This window comes from Vespa velutina, chromosome 20 (genome assembly GCF_912470025.1).
Source record: "Vespa velutina chromosome 20, iVesVel2.1, whole genome shotgun sequence".
NCBI lineage: Eukaryota > Metazoa > Arthropoda > Insecta > Hymenoptera > Vespidae > Vespa > Vespa velutina.
In genome coordinates, this window is record NC_062207.1 from 1474635 (window position 1) to 1488234 (window position 13600).

The following is a 13600-nucleotide window of genomic DNA, read 5'->3' on the forward strand; positions in this document are numbered from 1 at the left end:
TTTACTTTGACACATATAACAAAAATATAATCTACGCAAATTTCATATACCAATTATTAAACGCTTGTAGTTCATATTTTGTCTACCTGGCGCTGAAGTCACACACGTTTCGAACAAGAAGGTAACGAACGTATACTTTAAATGACGTACTTTATTTATTCTAATTTTTAAAAAATTTAATTCCTATTATGTGTTTCTTAAGGTTTTTATAAAATTTGAATACCTCCTATACATGAACATATCTGTTAATAATTTTTTTATGTGTATTTTTATATACCTTTATATCCACGTGTTTTTATACATCTCATAACCTCAATTATACTGATTTGAATTTAATTTATAAAAAAAAAAAAAACAAAATGGTATTCAATTGTGATTTAATAAAAACTATAGAAGATGACGAAGAAGTGCCAGATTTTTCAGAGAAATCAGACGAAGAAGATGATGTAAGTTTGTAACGATTTGTTATTTTACGTTTGTCTGTCATATATATTAATACATATATACATTTTATATGTATTAAGAATTAAATTCTTTACAATATAATTTTCTACTTTTTTAAATATTTTATTCTTTTAAATAGTTTCAGCCTCGAAAACAAAAAAAGCAAGAGAAAAAAGATTTTGCTATGGATTTTGAATTTGTAAATAATACTTCTGAATACAATCAAGATACCTGGAATGATTTAAATAAATATATTAAAAGAAAAGCTAAAAGTAAATTAGATGATAAGATAAACAGTATTAGGAAACAAAAGGAAACAGAGGTATGTAGAATGAAAAAGTAAATAGGTTTAGAAACATATTTATATTATTGTTTTTCTTTCAGAATGGAAGTATCAATGATAATGACAACAAAAATAAAATAGAAATTTATGAAGAAGATAATGAGTTTTCCTTGTCTGAGGATGAACTCAAAAAAGGTAAATAAAATAAAAATTTTTTTTTTAAATAAAGAATGAAAAGTAATCCTTATTTAAAAGAAAAAAAAAAATAAAAAGTAATAAAAAAGAATAAAAAGTAATTCGTATTTTGCTAGATGCATTTAAAACCAAGCAGAGGAAAGGTAAAAGGAAAGACACTACTAAAGAACAGAATGAAGAAACAATTAATTTTGAAGAATTTACAAATGTCGATTCTTATGTGTCTTTTCAACAAATGAATTTATCTAGACCCTTATTAAAGGTATAGAATATAAATATTTAAAAAATAATAATTATATTTATATATAGAATGAAAATGGAAGAATGATTTCTTTATTACAGGCAATAACGACAATGAATTTTGTCCATCCAACACCTATTCAAGCAGCTACAATACCATTTGCTTTAATGGGACGTGATATATGTGGTTGTGCAGCAACAGGTACTGGGAAAACTGCAGCTTATATGCTACCAACTTTGGAAAGATTATTGTACAGACCTTTGAATGGTCCTGCTATTTCACGAGTTTTAGTACTTGTACCAACAAGAGAACTTGGAGTTCAAGTATATCAAGTTACAAAACAATTATCACAATTTACGACAATCGAAATAGGATTATCTGTTGGTGGATTAGATGTAAAAATTCAAGTAAGTAAATTATATTGGATAATGTATATATATATATTTAACATAATAAATAAACAAGTTAAATATAATAAATATATATTATATAACATACTACATGTTCAATTAGGAAACTGTATTGCGAAAAAATCCAGATATTGTAATTGCAACTCCTGGAAGATTGATTGATCATTTAACAAATACACCAACTTTTTCTTTGGATAGCATAGAAGTGCTTATTTTAGATGAAGCAGACAGGTATTTAAAAAATAAAATATATTGTTTTACATTTAAAAGATATTTTTTGTTATTTACTTAATTTAAAATTATATATATATATATTGCTTTTAGAATGTTGGATGAATATTTTGCTGAACAAATGAAGCATATTATAAAACAATGTTCAAGAAACAGACAAACTATTTTATTCTCAGCCACTATGACAGAGGAAGTCAAAGATCTGGCTACTATGTCGTTAGACAAACCTGTGAAAGTATTTGTGGACAGTAATCAAGAAGTTGCATTTAATTTACGACAAGAATTTATTAGGTAAATAGTTTTATCATTTTCTATATATACATACATATATACGTAAACAACTAACTTATATTATAGAATACGCAAAGAAAGAGAAGGTGATCGCGAAGCAATATTAGCAGCTTTAATTTGTAGGACATTTCATGATCACACTATGGTTTTTGTACAAACTAAAAAACAAGCTCATCGATTGCATATTTTATTAGGATTATTAGGCATAAAAGTAAGTATGTTTCAGTATTAAATTGAAAACTATTTTTTTTTTACAAAAAAAAAAATATATATATATATAAAAATTTTCCAATTTAAAAACTTTCTTCTGGTATCTAATCAGGTTGGAGAACTTCATGGCAATCTTACACAACCTCAAAGATTAGAAAATTTAAGAAAATTCAAAGAGGAAGAAATAGATATTCTGTTAGCAACCGATGTTGCAGCTAGAGGATTAGATATTAGCGGTGTGAAAACAGTAATTAATTTTGTAATGCCTGTTACCATAAAACATTACATCCATAGGTATAACATTTAACAATTTTAGAGACATATACTGCATTTCTAATTTCTATTAAAAATTAAAATTAAAAATTATAGAGTCGGAAGGACAGCCAGAGCAGGTCGTGGAGGAGTATCAGTATCATTAGCTGGTGAACAAGAACGTGGTTTAGTGAAAGAAATTATCAAACAAGCGAAGAATCCTGTAAAAAATAGGATAATACCTCCGGATATAATAGACAAATATAATAAAAAATTACAATCTTTAGAACCTGATATGGAAAGAATATTACAAGAAGAGAAGAACGAAAGAGAACTTGCCAAAATAGAAAATCAAGCAAATCGCGCTGAAAATTTACTTAAAGGTTCAGACGACAAGAATCATAGAAGTTGGTTCCAAAGTGCTAAGGAAAGGAAACGTGAGAAAGGTAATTTGAATTTTTCTTTTTGCTTTAATGAAAGTATAATTATAATAAACGCAGTTTATTATAGACAAATTTTTATATTTTAGAAAAATTGTCTTTAACGACGAAACAACCACGTAAGAAAAAAGATAAGGAGGAAAAAGAATTTTCCAACGTAGTAGAAGAAAAGAAAAAAAATGCGAAAAAAGAACAACATAAAGAAACAGCCGAAGATAGAGCGAATAAAGAGTTAGAGAAGATAGCAGCGTATCAAGCAAGAATAGCTAAACAAAAATCTAAAGCAAAGAAAATTAGAACTGTTGTAGATAAAAATGGATATAATGTGAATAATAAAGGTATAGTTTTATTATCAATCAAATTTCCATTCATAAAAACGTTGTTTAATTTATATCTATTATATATATAAAATAACTTAAAATATTCTGTATATAACATAACTTAAGACATTTGTTCCTTTGTTCCACAGGATCTAAAAAACGATCACGATCTTCATTTGCTGATGATTTGACAGATACTAGCAATAAAAATGTAAAAAGAATGCGTTATGAGTAAGTAAACTACATATTTACATGTATTTATATAATAATAAGTATATAAAAATATAGAAAAACTAAAATTACAATATTTATATTTTTCAGAGCAAATAAGAAACAGAAATCTAATCCATTGGCACGAAAATCAAATGTTCTTGGAGGAAAAAATCAAAAGAAAAAATTAAGGACACGTTAAATTGTAAATATATTTGTAATAATAATATTGTATTAATAAAATTAAAAAACATATGTCACTTTTAATTATTTATTTTATTATATAATCATTACAATACTTTAGTTATGTCACAAATTGACAGATGAATAGCACTGATTATTTTAATTGGTTTTTGATCAGTATGTATGGATAATGTATGACCATTTTTTGTAAAAACTGCAGTACTATGCATCATTATATTGAAGATATTACAGCACCTAAGAAAGTAATATTAACTTATATAAGATCTGTGGTTAAAGATGAGCGTACAAATTATTTTGGTGATCAAAAAATTTAATATAGATATGTATCTATTATGAAATAAAACATCTTTAAAAATTATATCTACATCAATTGCAAGACTATAACTTCAAAGAAACTTGTGTTGATATATTGTGATATGAAATGGTTATCGATATACATCCACAAGTTTACAATAAAAGCAATACCCTCAAATATATTTGATTAAAAAGCCTAAGTTATACTTGAAATGTATGGTTTATCATTAATGGCGTATAAAATAATATTTAATATAATTATTGTAATTAATATTACCCTAAAATGCGAATTTATAATTTGCAGAAGAAATGTAACATTAGAACTCTTCCTGTACTGTAATCCGTGTGAATTCGAGTATATTAGTATAATAATCTCAATCATCCATCATTACTTACAATAACATGCACACTATATGCAGTTCTACCTGTAATAAATGATCATCACAAGAAGAAAAAGAAACTTCCGGAGATATAGGCCAAATTTAAATTCTTCGAATTTTATTCAAATTCGTACCCAAATCTCTTTTCTGTTTAATGATTAATAAAATCAAATACTTGTTATATATTTATGAATATTAAATAAGAATTAATATTTAGAATAGTCCAGATATAAATAATACATAACACAAAAAAACGCTTCAATACATAGGCAATACACTTATTTGTAAATATAAAAACTAAATTAGTTTTCAATCTCTGGAACATTTATTTTTCTTGATTACACATTAATATTTAATGTGTGATAAAAAAGTTTGTATGATAATAAAAATAGTAGTAGTGATGATAATTACCTGGCACATGCACTTGTATTATAGTGAGCATGTGAAAGGTATATAATCACACTAGAGTTAAATTACGTTTATATATAATTATGCTATAATTTACATATTTATAAACAGGAGTCTATATTATCACTGAGGTATAAACTTGCTAGTGAATTTTTATAAATATAGAAAACCTGAAAATGAAATAGTTTACTTAGCAAAATGTTAATGTCAAGATAAAGAGTAATATACATGACATACTTATTCAAATTCAGTATACTTGATGCTTCAGCATGGAGATTTAATTATATTTAATGAATATGGTTTTTCTTTATAGTAAACGTGTATTAAAAAATTGATACTGTTATGAAAAATAGACCGTGAATAAAAATATTAAAAGTAATTTTTGAAGTATTCTGCCCTGCAATATTAGAAAATTCATTGACATTAAATTTACAACAGGTACAGAAAAGTTTTGGATACAAACTTGAATTAAATAGAAATGTTTCAAATTGCATATATACCAGCAATCACATATTAATGGAGAGATAATAACTGTTCCTTTTCAAGAAAATTATTAAATTATTTTTGTAGTCAATAAACCTTTTTATATTGTATTGTCGTTTTTGTTCTATTTATATTGCAATATTCTTATTTTCCTTTTTAATAATTTAGAAATACTGTGCACCAAAGAATTTATGAATATTTATTAAAGATCTGCATAAAATAAGTTAGAAAATAAATTTCTGTTGTTCCTATATTATATGAATAGCTTACTTAACATTTTTCCAATTATATTACTTTTAAAATGAACGAATAAGAAAAATTAAATATATTTCACGTGGCAGTAAATATTTCATTTGAAAAAAAAAAAAAAAAAAAAAAAAGAAAAACGAAAAAAAATGTCTCACCAATTTACCTATACAATAAAATTCTGCTTATTAAAGTAACTATAATGATGATAATAATTACAATAAAAATAAAGAGACATAATAAAAGAAGATAAACATAATAAAAGAAACAAACACAACTTTGGATCACAAAGCCAATTCATCCATAAAATATATCATTTACATTAACCCAACAAAGTTGTATTGTTCTCTTCCATTTACAAATTTGTAATTAAATATACATGTGCATATGTATGAAAACTTACAGAGTTCATAAGTTTATAAATGCTTAATGTATTTATGAATATCTGTCAAATATGATGTCGATTTTTAAAAATCTTTTTTTGCACATATTTATTTATTACTTAATATCTTTGAGAATTGTGCAGTATACTTTTAAATGTATAACATCACACAAACTTTCCATCGTTATTTTCATTAATAAACTCTTGAAGTGAACAAAACAACAATTATCAGGTATCACCTTTCAAGGAAGAAAAAATGTTAACTTAGATACAGTTTTACACGTTTTATAAAAAGTGTCAAAATGAACATAGCCATCTTAAACAATAATTCTAGTTTACGATCGATTCTTTGATAATTTTTTTTCTTTTTTTTTTCTTTTTTTTTTTCTTTTTTTTTTTTTTTTATCGGTCTGTAAAAGAAACAGTATCTAAGACATATATGCATTCCATCCATATGAACAATCAAACACACTTGGTGAGCCACATGTCCAACGAACTAATGAATATTCTTCTTTTTAGTCATAGGTTGTAAGTCCAGAGAAGTCTCTGAATCATAAGCCTACGTGTATTAATAATTTGAAGTTAATGTGTCATAATCGTAACACCTTATAATCTAAAAATACGCGAACGACTTAGGTTTATTAATTGTTGTACATAACCAAAATATTCTGTATTCTAATTTGTAAAGTATTTTTAGATTCTTTAATTCTTATAGTATCATCGCGCTTCTTAAGTCTTTTCCCGATCTCCAGTCACCTTCCCCCCCCCCCCTTGATTACAGAGTTCAATCACTTAATTACTTATTTACTTTATCTGACTCCCTCAATGCCCTTTTTGCAGGTGGCTCTTCAATCTGAAAATAATACATTAAATATGAACATAAAAAAAAAAGAAAAAAAAAAAAAAAAGAAAAAAAAAAAATGAACAATAGAATTATTAACTTACCTCCTCTTCCAAACCAGGTAATTGAATTCTAGTCTCGGACGCTTCAGCAGGCTGTAAAAATATAACGAATGTATAAAATTATAAAAAAAATTATTAAAGATAGGAATATTATAGAAACTATAATATGACCTTATTATTTAATTTGTATATTATTTTTACCTGTGCATCAATGCATTCAACTTCTCCAATTTGCAGCTTGAAATCATAGTACGGATAGTAGATTTAACAAATACTTTTTATATTTTTATTATTTAAAATATAATACTAATAGATTACAGTCTAACAACATTTTAAGTTATGTAAAAAATTATTTAATTCTTACCCTTGCATCTGTCTCATTGGGACCAATGCCAACTTCTTTTTGTTGTTTAGATTTAGCTCTACGTTGTGGTCTTTCGCTTACTGCGTGTACATTATGTAATGAACCTTTTCCCTTAGTATTGGTCATATTTATTTGCATTTCTGCTGGTAGGTAATTTTTTGTATTAGCTAACTCATCCGTTCGTTTAAAATACATTGTAGGTATGCGTGTTTCACTTGGAAATTCTTTCATATCAAAATTAGTTGTCTTAGTGTATATCACGTTCATAGCTAAATCACATACTGCCCATAATTTCTGTATGGAATGAATTAGTTAATAATTAATAAAATAAATAGATAAATAATGAATAAAAATAAATGATGAATTTAATCAGATAATTACATAATTCATATTGTTGTCCTCAGGTTTCAACGCATCTTTATGACTTTTCATTCGCTCTATAAGGTTTTTATAAAATCCATAACAATAATATTCATTCTTTGTGATGAGTGGCTCAAGTATAAACCATAAACATTGTTGTATGACTTTTAACTGACTAATTATTAAATGACTTGTAAATTCAGGATCATGTGCTAGAATGGGAACTGCAAAAACTAGCATATAATCAGGCAAAATGTGTGGTAGTTGACCTAAAAGCACAAATATCAATTTATTTTTCATTTAATCATTTGAGATTTTATCAGAACTATCAATTGATGTAAGACATTAGCTTACTATTTAGTTTCTTACCCATGGCCCGTTCTACAGTACCCAACGACAACGTTTTAACATAATCCCTTCTTTTGTTTATATCAGTTTGCATATATGTTTTCAATAAACATTTCAATCTTTTATCTTGTTCTTTGCCTGCCAAAGCATAATATCCCATAAAGTCTAATGGTAAACATTTGTTTGGTATTCCTCTACCAAGTCCTTTATGTAATTTACTACCAAAGGCTTCCCTAACTTGAGGAACTTCATCCTAGAAAAAAGAAAAAAGAAAAAAAAAAAAGAAAAAAAAAAATAAAATAAAATAAAATAAACAAAAAAAGGAAAGAAAAAAAAAAAACAATTTTGTACAAACATTTATACTGAAATATCAGATCCATGTAAAACAATGTACATACCACCATAAGTTGAGAAAGATTATAAAATTGTTCTGCTGTAAATTGATCGCCAACCCCTTTCTGTTCACAAATTTTTAACATTGAACAACCAGCCTGTAAACGTAACCAACTCATCTCAGCTTTACTTAAACGTCCTTGTTGCAAAAGGTCACCCTTATTTACAACAAATGCATTCAACATCCTAAACGTTTTCTGTGCAGACAAAACGTCAGTTTTCAAACCCAACAACCAACGTGCCATGCATTTCAAACCTTCTAATCGGCAACGTGTTTCTTCAGGAAGCTGATCTTCACGGCACCATTCTCCTTCAATGGTATCAGCTGTTTGTTCACTGCTTTCTTTTACAAGCAATTCTTTAACAATCTATAAGATCATATATTAAATATAAAAATTGGCTACATTTTTAAACTATTTAATAAATATGATTATATCTATATGTATATGTATGTATGAATGTATATATATATATATATATGTACATACTTTTCTTGATACCATATTTTTTATTTGTACTTGATATTTATCTGGCAAATTATATGCTATATGACCTAATGTAACTATAGAAGTTCGATAAAATTCTGATGTGGGTGTTAATGTCATTTTAATTCTTTCAATGATTTCTGGAAAAATTTTATCGTGAATATTGGTCATATTAACAAACAAACACCTAACAGCTTGTTTCGCTTGTTTTGGAGTCCCTGTTTCAGCAAAGTTTTTGCAAATTGGTACCATAAGATTCATAATATCAGGTGCTACCTCGCATAAAGGTTTGTATTTTCCTAAAAATGTAAAGATTGATAGGACAAGTGGTCCTACCATCTCATCCTCTAATTCTAAAAGATGTACCAATTGCATTAAAATATCATTATGAAGAAAATGTGGGCCAAATACGAAAGACAACATCTGAAAATACAAAATTATTATATTATTATTAGAAGATTTAAAGTTATTATCTCATTACAATTTTTCAATTCATATATTGTTTAAGTACTTTAAATAAAAAATTAAACATATAGATATGCATTATTTCGTATCTATAATCTTATAATCACATAGTTAAAACGGAATAAAATAACATAAAAAAAATTAACTTACAACTAGCAGTCTTAACCCCTTTTCTCCGGCATTATTTGGATTCAAACCAACTTCTTCAATTACATTACCTCCCTTTAAACAATCTAATACATATCCTATTAAAACCTGTAAAATTTTTGTATATTATATTGCATTCTAAATAATCTATCAATAAAAAAAAAAAAAAAGATATGTATATATAATCATAAATTATATAATATTCTACTCACCCTGATTGCTTCTTCATCAATCATAACAGAGCTCACTCTTTCCAATAACATCTTTATTGTATTATAATATAAGTTTGTCATTACTGGTTGACCCAATTTTTTCAAAACTAAACTTATTGTATCAGCACACTCTTTACAGGAAACATTAGGTTGAACAATTGTTTCCATGCCTTGTAATAATGCTGAATCTTTCTTCATATGTCCATTGAATTTTTGTAAAAATTCCTGTACTTTCATGGGATCAGGTAAAAAACGTGAAATTTGATGAATTTTTGTCATTAACTCGTTTGTAGCTTCTGGTCGTTTTATAATTTCTAGCCACTCGACAACAGCCCTTCTTACCCTACAATGCACAAATTATATCATTTGATAAACATTGATCGACATCAGTTTATCAATATAATATATACATATTTCTTGTTATATAATATAATACTTACATGATACAATAATAACAGATGAAAATGAAAAACTATATATACATATAATACCATGTATAATTTTACTCACGCAAGTTGATGTTTTTGCAATTCCACAAAAGCTTTAGATGCATGATCATCTATTGTACCAAGTAAATGGTATAACTTTTTCATTCTTTCCTCTGCTGGTAACTGATAGGGAACTAAACATGTATTTAATAGTCTTTCTACCAATAATCTGTCCTCCATACTTGCCATATAATAACCGTGCAATATTTTGTCTTTTATCCAAGTAACAGCCTTTTTTGTAGCCTGTGGTACATCTGAGTCATTCAGATGTTTCTTATATATCATAGCAAGACCTGCCATTGCTTCTTTTCTAATTTTAAACTAACGACACAAAATATAAGTTATATTTAAAAAAAAAATAAAATAAAATAAAAGACCTCATATTATATATATTTATATATAATTATTAATTGTTTGATATGTAACTTATTATGATACCTTCTTATCCAGAGTTCTTTCTTTTACAAATTCAAGTAAATCTTCACTGTCTGAGACAACTTCAAAATCTCTCCTAGCAGTGGTTACTATAGCCATAACTACTTCATATCTAACACTTTCATCAGCGTCATGTTGTCTTAATTTTAATGTATCAGTTATATCCTTCCTAAGTTCTGGATGATTTAATAAAAAATGCATTGAATACTGGACACATTTAATACGAATGGAAACACTTATGTCGTTAAATCTTCCCAAAAATGCTCTCCATAATTGTGTATGTTGAACAGCTAATTGAGACCCCTTTTCAGAAAACATTCTCGCCAATAATGCTACTGCTCCTAATCTTTCTGTTTCCGATGAAGATTTTAATTTACATTCTAATTGTGGAAGGACGGACAACAAGACGCTTGGACAGATATGATTTAACTCATAAATCAAGTCGTAAACTTTTTTACAAATTTGTAAACTTTTTTCTTCCTTTCCCAAGATTAACACATGATTAAAAAACTGTAAACATATAGAATTTGGAATGTTCTCATATTATATCATAATTTTATTTGTAGTATATTGTGATTTTTTATTTTATATTATTATATATTAGAACAAATATATTATAGAAAGAAGGGAGAGAGAGAGAAATATCACACTTACTGCTTGAATGTATGGTTCCAATGTATCACTGCATTTAATTACTAATTCCTTAGCAAGTAAATATGCATTCTTCTTTTGTGTTTTGTTTGGTTCAACAATATTCATAAGTATAATATCCAATAATTCATTACTGACAATATCTGATTCAGTAATAAGCGGACAAAGAACATCCAACATAAAACTTTTAACTTTTCCAGAATGTTCGTCACTAAAAAGATTAGTAATAATAATTACATTTAATATAACTATCAAACAATAATCGAAATGATATATTTATTCCTTAAAGAAAAAGAAAAGAAAAAAAAAAAGAAAAAAGAAAAAAGAGAAAAATAAAAGAAACTTACTTGACTATTTTAAACATAAGAGAGAAAAGTGCACAGAAAATTTCTTGACAGTCTTCAAGTTCAAAACACATATTAAAGGACTTGACATATGCTAAATTTTCAAGAAGATAAAAATATCTTTTGAAAGCTGGATCTTTAGGATCTTTTAAACCTGCTAGTTGTTTGATTAAAAACAGAAATATTGTTTTCACCTAAAAACATATTATTGTGAAGATATTGATATAGACCTTTTAAGAAATATAAAAGTATGCCGATCAATTAATATACAAAATGTTTGTACCTGATCTGCATCTTTATAAGGTGCTTCAGGAGCATAAACTCTTAGTACGTCTGCAATACAACATGCAATTAACAATTGAACATCTTTACTTTGATGCATTAAAAAATGTTCTTCTGCCAAATGCAAAGCTAAGGGAATATATTGTTGGTACATTCCTTCATCTTGACCCATAGCTTGTAATGTATGAGCCAATGTCTGTATACCCAATAAAGTAATGTGTCATTCACAACATATTTATCATAACAATTAAAAACATATCTGTTAGAAAAATTAAAACTATTTATAATAATATACCTTAAGCCTTCTGATCAATTCATCTGGGCCTAGATCTTCAGTAACAGATCTACACCCTTGAGGGTAAACAATTTCTGACATAATGTCTTTCAAGTAATCCAACTATGTATAGGAAACTATTTGTTCTTAAAAGTAATCTAGAACACGGTCCAAATTCTGTAAAGTAATTATATTTATAAAGAAAATATAAATACTTCAGTTTTTATATACTTTTTCTTATATTTTATCAAATAAATATATTCTTTAATCTTTATTAATAATAATAATTTTTTTCTTAATAGAAAATTCAATACGAATTGCATTAAATACTCATTTCATGACATTAAGGCAAACATAAAAATAAAATAAAATAAATTAATTTAAAAGCAAGAGAAAACAGTTAAATTATTTCAAACAATTAATCATATATTATTTCTTAATAATTTCACACACACACACACACATATATATATATATATATATATATATATATATATATGTAGACGCACAGATATTCTGTAGATAGTAATATCTGTTTAGTGAATAATTACAAATCTCACATGTTGTAGGTTATGTCTGATTCTATGCACGTATACAACAGACGGCATAAACAATATTATATGTAAAAAATTTGTTCGATTGGTAAACTACATAATATTATATATATAATATTGATAAATATATTATTATATTAATGATATTTTTACCTCAAGATATGCATAGGCACTAAAAGTCCTATGACACTCAAAATATCAATAAAGCAAATGTAGCTGATGAACACACGGCACAAACTTAATTTTCAGAATTAACTCACGATATCTTTATTACTAAGTACGAACGTGTCGTCTTCGACGTAATTTTCTGAATTTTCTGTAAATACTTGGCATCGTAGAATAGTCAAAACGTCAGCGAAAAAGTGGCGAAATCGTTTTCTTAAACGGTTAAGCGTGTCAAAGGACGCGACAGCGCAATCCGAACGTTTGAAGTTAGTTGCATATGGTTACACTTATATGACTCAACGACCGAATCGCTTTTCAACAAGACGAATATATTATAATGCACGAAAGATGATTGGTTGAATAAATTGAAGACAATCTAATGCACCAATCACAAACCTTGGATACTTTTGTATTTCAAATTCAAGTTAATCGATCTAACATTTTCACCATTTAGCGATATAATACAGATTTGGCGGTTTCGATATTACGAATAGTATTACAAGAATTTCGCGCGATAGATGATCCCATAAAATTATTGGTTAATTCGTATATCAATTTAATACTATCGTAAATTATGATTTATATATAGGTTATAAATGTTTACAATGTAGCGTATTACGAGCAATTAATACAATTTAAAGTAAAGTATTTTCGATGTATATAACTATATATAAAAATATATTTTAAGGATATAAAGTAGAATCAAAGATATAGAAGAGAGAGTATTATCTAACGGACAGTATGGAATTTGAATTTTTATTTAAAAAAAATGGAGTATAAATTAATAAAATGTTATATTTATTAAT

At 26.4% G+C, this 13600-nt stretch overlaps 2 protein-coding genes across 8 annotated transcripts; one reads left to right on the forward strand and one right to left on the reverse strand.

Annotated features, from left to right (window-relative positions):
* The first annotated feature begins 102 nt into the window (after positions 1 to 102).
* On the forward strand, positions 103 to 5202 carry LOC124956023 (probable ATP-dependent RNA helicase DDX27). 2 transcript variants are annotated; one of them, XM_047511356.1, is made up of 14 exons: positions 103 to 121; positions 203 to 446; positions 584 to 766; positions 829 to 922; positions 1039 to 1184; positions 1265 to 1570; positions 1677 to 1804; positions 1898 to 2095; positions 2162 to 2306; positions 2418 to 2599; positions 2675 to 3003; positions 3087 to 3335; positions 3467 to 3548; positions 3639 to 5202. In XM_047511356.1, exons 2-14 carry the CDS (start codon positions 360 to 362, stop codon positions 3727 to 3729), a joined length of 2220 nt encoding a protein of 739 aa, XP_047367312.1. In that variant the 5' UTR covers positions 103 to 121; positions 203 to 359; the 3' UTR covers positions 3730 to 5202. The 2 variants fall into 2 exon arrangements, with proteins under 2 accessions (XP_047367312.1, XP_047367313.1); XM_047511357.1 differs by having other exon boundaries at positions 103 to 446; positions 3639 to 3732; positions 3832 to 5196.
* Positions 3766 to 13054, reverse strand: LOC124956022 (sister chromatid cohesion protein PDS5 homolog B). Of its 6 annotated transcripts, XM_047511351.1 has the most exons (18): positions 12783 to 13054; positions 12097 to 12252; positions 11803 to 11997; positions 11523 to 11713; positions 11179 to 11386; positions 10528 to 11034; positions 10112 to 10410; positions 9602 to 9944; positions 9393 to 9497; positions 8781 to 9200; positions 8298 to 8660; positions 7906 to 8152; positions 7573 to 7820; positions 7192 to 7485; positions 7029 to 7064; positions 6870 to 6920; positions 6733 to 6777; positions 3766 to 3965 (listed from the first exon to the last, which is right to left on the reverse strand). In XM_047511351.1, exons 2-18 carry the CDS (start codon positions 12175 to 12177, stop codon positions 3957 to 3959), a joined length of 3642 nt encoding a protein of 1213 aa, XP_047367307.1. In that variant the 5' UTR covers positions 12178 to 12252; positions 12783 to 13054; the 3' UTR covers positions 3766 to 3956. The 6 variants fall into 6 exon arrangements, with proteins under 6 accessions (XP_047367307.1, XP_047367311.1, XP_047367306.1 ...); XM_047511355.1 differs by lacking the exon at positions 7029 to 7064; XM_047511350.1 differs by lacking the exon at positions 3766 to 3965 and having other exon boundaries at positions 6278 to 6777; positions 12890 to 13054.
* Between the last annotated feature and the right edge of the window lie 546 nt (positions 13055 to 13600).